General features: G+C 33.9%; 1 protein-coding gene across 1 annotated transcript; it reads left to right on the top strand.

Annotated features, from left to right (window-relative positions):
• Positions 1 to 514: 514 nt before the first annotated feature.
• On the top strand, positions 515 to 3,636 carry LOC139876264 (expansin-A6-like). The gene is made up of 3 exons (XM_071863566.1): positions 515 to 679; positions 1,677 to 1,995; positions 2,902 to 3,636. Exons 1-3 carry the CDS (start codon positions 532 to 534, stop codon positions 3,209 to 3,211), a joined length of 777 nt encoding a protein of 258 aa, XP_071719667.1. The 5' UTR covers positions 515 to 531; the 3' UTR covers positions 3,212 to 3,636.
• The last annotated feature ends 410 nt before the right edge of the window (positions 3,637 to 4,046 follow it).

Here is a 4,046-nt window from a genome sequence, read left to right as displayed (position 1 = left end):
ACTCCAAACAACTATAATTTTCAAAGCTGGAAACATCAACTTCGTATTGATCATCTTCTATTGTTAGATTGTTTGGATAACAAAATTCAAAGCAAAATAACAAATATGGTATAATATAATATGGTATTAATAAATGATTTCACTCTTCAAAAATCCCGCGAAATTGCGGGTCTTTAACTAGTTCTGAAGAGAAAATTTATGTGTAAGTCGAGTTGACTATGATTTTTTGCTTAAAAAAATTAGAGGTTAGATTTTCGTGTCTTAAATGTAATTAGTTGGTCATAATCACACCCATTGGGCCCACAATGAACAAAAATTCCGCTATATTATTCCAAATACAAGGGCTTCACAACCAAATCCAAATAAATACGTCGTCAAATATATACTACACCCAAATACGAGTACATAAGTACATAACAGTAAAATTACCAAGTTGCCCTTCACGCATCACTTCAATAAGTAGTACCAACGTCCAACACTCCCCCAGTATCCATCCATTACCATTTCAATTTCTCTCCCCTGAAAAAAAAAATGGCTACTATCTCCACCGTACTATTCACCACTTTCTCAGTGTTGGCCGCCGTCTCCGTCGCTAGAATACCCGGAAACTTCGCCGGCGGGAATTGGGAGGGTGCTCATGCAACTTTTTACGGTGGCAGTGATGCTTCTGGTACCATGGGTATGTCACAATCTCACATATTTATAATTTTATCATCCACATTTTGAGACAGTACAATTTTCCTTATTTAATATAATTGCTTTGCCTTTCAAAAAAAAAAAACATTTTGAGACAGTACAACTATCTGATGCACATTTTATACCATTTGCGTTACACCTAATTTTTTTAAAAAATATTATACATTATAAGTACGTTTTACATAGCTGTACCGTACTACTAGCTGATGCAGTGTTTATGTACAATTCAGTATTCACTCCTATCTTTCTAAAATTTTATCCTGTTTTGTACGGAGTGTATTATTATAAAATAATGAGAACAATGTGTACACAAAATTCTTACCAAGTATGAAATTGTTGTTAATACGGAGTATATAATTATGTTTTCAAACTATTCATTTTTTATTAAATATAATATCTTAAATGATATTTGTGTTTGAAAAAAAAAACATGTTAAATAAATAAATAATTATACTCCCGTAGTACATTTGTGTGAAAAATAGCGACCAATTATCCCATCGCTACACGTGTACCAGTGCAAATTAAACATTTCTGATTACTCTATAGTCAATTACCCATTAATTATCCGTCATTACTCGTAATGAACCATAGACACGGATTAGTTATTCGCCTTAGTTACCCGCACTCACAATGGATTTAATGGGAGTATATGTGTTAGTTATAGCAATTGTGGGTCTCAATGACTTTTGATTGTTTGTTGCTTCTACATTTTATATCAAGGGAAGTATTGTTTTAGGCCATTATATGGAGTGTTTAGTTATGGGTTAGTTATAGAATATTGGCGTTGATTTGGTGGAAGGGTAAGAGGATGAATAGTTTATTTACGATAGGGAGTGACCTAAAGAACCTATTACCAGTATATTTTCATTTATTTTAGTTAAAACCTTAAATTCGAAGTGTAAATAAATAAAAATACATTACTCCGTATTTTATTTTAAGTTTATTACAACCTTTTATAACAATATAATTTTGTTATGTAGGTGGTGCTTGTGGGTACGGTAATTTGTACAGTCAAGGTTACGGAGTCAACACGGCCGCACTCAGCACCGCATTATTCAACAACGGGCTGAGTTGCGGTGCTTGTTTTGAAATCAAGTGCGCCGATGACCCCAGATGGTGTCATCCGGGCAGCCCGTCCATTTTTGTCACCGGAACAAACTTTTGTCCTCCGAATTTTGCTCTTCCTAACGACAATGGCGGCTGGTGTAACCCTCCTCGTTCTCACTTTGATCTCGCCATGCCTATGTTCCTTAAAATCGCCGAGTATCGCGCCGGAATCGTCCCCGTCTCGTATCGTCGGTATGATTGCACAACTATTACCGCGTCAAGTACAAGTTACATTTCTCTTTTTAAGAATTTCAACAACATTTTCAAGTTTAGTAAATTGTGACGAAAGTTGTGCATTCTCGTTTAATTTAATTTGTTACAAACTTTTTTAAGGTTTTCCAAATGTTTCTGTGCTGATGAAATTTTCAATTTACCCCCTTGAGATTTTTATTGTGTCTAAAATGACCTTAGTTATGTTGCGCATTATTTGTTAGTCTTTTTGGAATGATGTACAATTATAGATGCGTGAGGTACAAATTTAAGAAGCATATTTAAAGTGTTACTAGTGTAAAGGTGGGGGTAGTTGCATCGCATGGGGTAATGCGGGAAGTTTTAAAGATTAGTGTTTAGAAAAAAGTAGGAAAATTAAATGTGTACGGTGTCGTTTGGTCGACTGCATGTGGGATGCTAGCCACGTGAATACGTGATCGTTGTTAGGTTTTTAGGTCCTACCATAATTACCGTGGATACGAAAGCGCGTGATTTATGGTGGTCTGTCTACCGTTAAAGGGTAGTTGATTGATGAGATCATGGCCGTTGGTTTTATCAAATTTGGTTGGTAGGGTCAGTAGACTTCAATGTGATAAGCAAAAATTGCCGTAGTACCTTTTATCAACTGTCCCTTGTAACATGTTATCATGTTACATGTCCTTCTATAATTATCATTATCACTATGATTTAAAGTAGTAACTATAAAATAAATATAACGACATTTTATCAACTACTCTTCAATGTTACATGCTACATGTACTTATAAATATAACGACATTATAGCTATAAGTTTTAGTAATTTTAATTTAGGCGTAAAAACTTTTAAATTGTTAGTAATTCGTTCAGTTCATATATTTAACACTTTGTTGTGTTACATTGTTTATATAGGGTTCCATGTAGGAAAGCGGGTGGTATTAGGTTCACAATCAATGGTTTTCGATACTTCAACTTGGTTTTGATCAGCAACGTTGCGGGTGCGGGTGATATCCAAAAGGTGTGGATTAAAGGTACGAAAACAAATTGGATGATCATGAGTCGTAACTGGGGACAAAATTGGCAATCGAACGCGGTTCTCATTGGCCAACCACTTTCGTTCAGAGTCACTGCAAGTGATCGTCGTACATCTACCTCGTGGAACATTGCTCCGGCAAATTGGCAGTTTGGTCAAACCTTCGCCGGAAAGAATTTTCGGGTTTAAGACGAAATCGAATTGCCAACTTTGCCTAGTTAAGATAAAAAAAATGTTTTAGTTTTTGTTGTTGAATGTTGTTGTTTTGTGTCTAGTGGTGGAGTTTTTTGTTTGGGGTAGTAAAAGGTAATAGGTGAAAAGATGGAGGGTTGAAATTGACATGCTTGGAAACTTTTTCATTTTTCCCGGCAATTTTAGGGTTTGTGTTTAGTGCAGTGTGTCTGAGGCGGCTGCAAAAAGGTGCAACCCGCAGCAAATTCTGCAAAAGTATTTTACTGGTAAGAAAGTGGAGGTTTTATTTTTAGTATTGTGGTTATAATAATAATAATTATTATTATTATATTATTAAGTTAAAAGTTAAATTGTATTTAGGGTTTGTGGAACTACTATTTACATCTTGTAAGTTTGACAATTAGTTTAATATACTTATAAGACTTGGCTTGTATGAATTTTGATTCTATTTTTTTTTTTTTTTTTTGTATTGCCTTGTGTTGTTTTATTGTTTAATTAAATGGATGATTTTATTTGTGAAATTAGTAGGAGTACAGTGTACTATGAACAAACATAAAAGATCTGGTGGTGGAAACAGTGCCTTTTTGTGTTTGAGTGTATTAGGAGAAATATAAAAGTAGATGTGACAAAACATGTGGATTTGGAACAAGGTATACTTTTGCTAACACGTATTTATTTTTGAGAGAAAATTAAAAATACTTTTATTGATTTATCTTAAATATTTGTAATGAAAAATTAAGGCACTAATCAAACGACGATGATCTACACATAATTAATTTTTAGTCAGTATAGTATTAAATTATACGTAGTATTTTTTTAGCATTGCATTACT

Source organism: Rutidosis leptorrhynchoides, chromosome 11, assembly GCF_046630445.1.
Source record: "Rutidosis leptorrhynchoides isolate AG116_Rl617_1_P2 chromosome 11, CSIRO_AGI_Rlap_v1, whole genome shotgun sequence".
Classification (NCBI taxonomy): Eukaryota; Viridiplantae; Streptophyta; class Magnoliopsida; order Asterales; family Asteraceae; genus Rutidosis; species Rutidosis leptorrhynchoides.
Note: the sequence above shows the minus strand (reverse complement) of the source record. Positions and strands in the feature narration are given on the sequence as shown.

Coding starts and splice junctions, on each gene's coding strand:
- LOC139876264 (XM_071863566.1), top strand. CDS start 532: ATGGCTACTATCTCCACCGTACTATTCACCACTTTCTCAGTGTTGGCC. Junction 680..1,676: donor TGATGCTTCTGGTACCATGG/GTATGTCACAAT, acceptor TTTGTTATGTAG/GTGGTGCTTGTGGGTACGGT. Junction 1,996..2,901: donor GTCCCCGTCTCGTATCGTCG/GTATGATTGCAC, acceptor TTGTTTATATAG/GGTTCCATGTAGGAAAGCGG.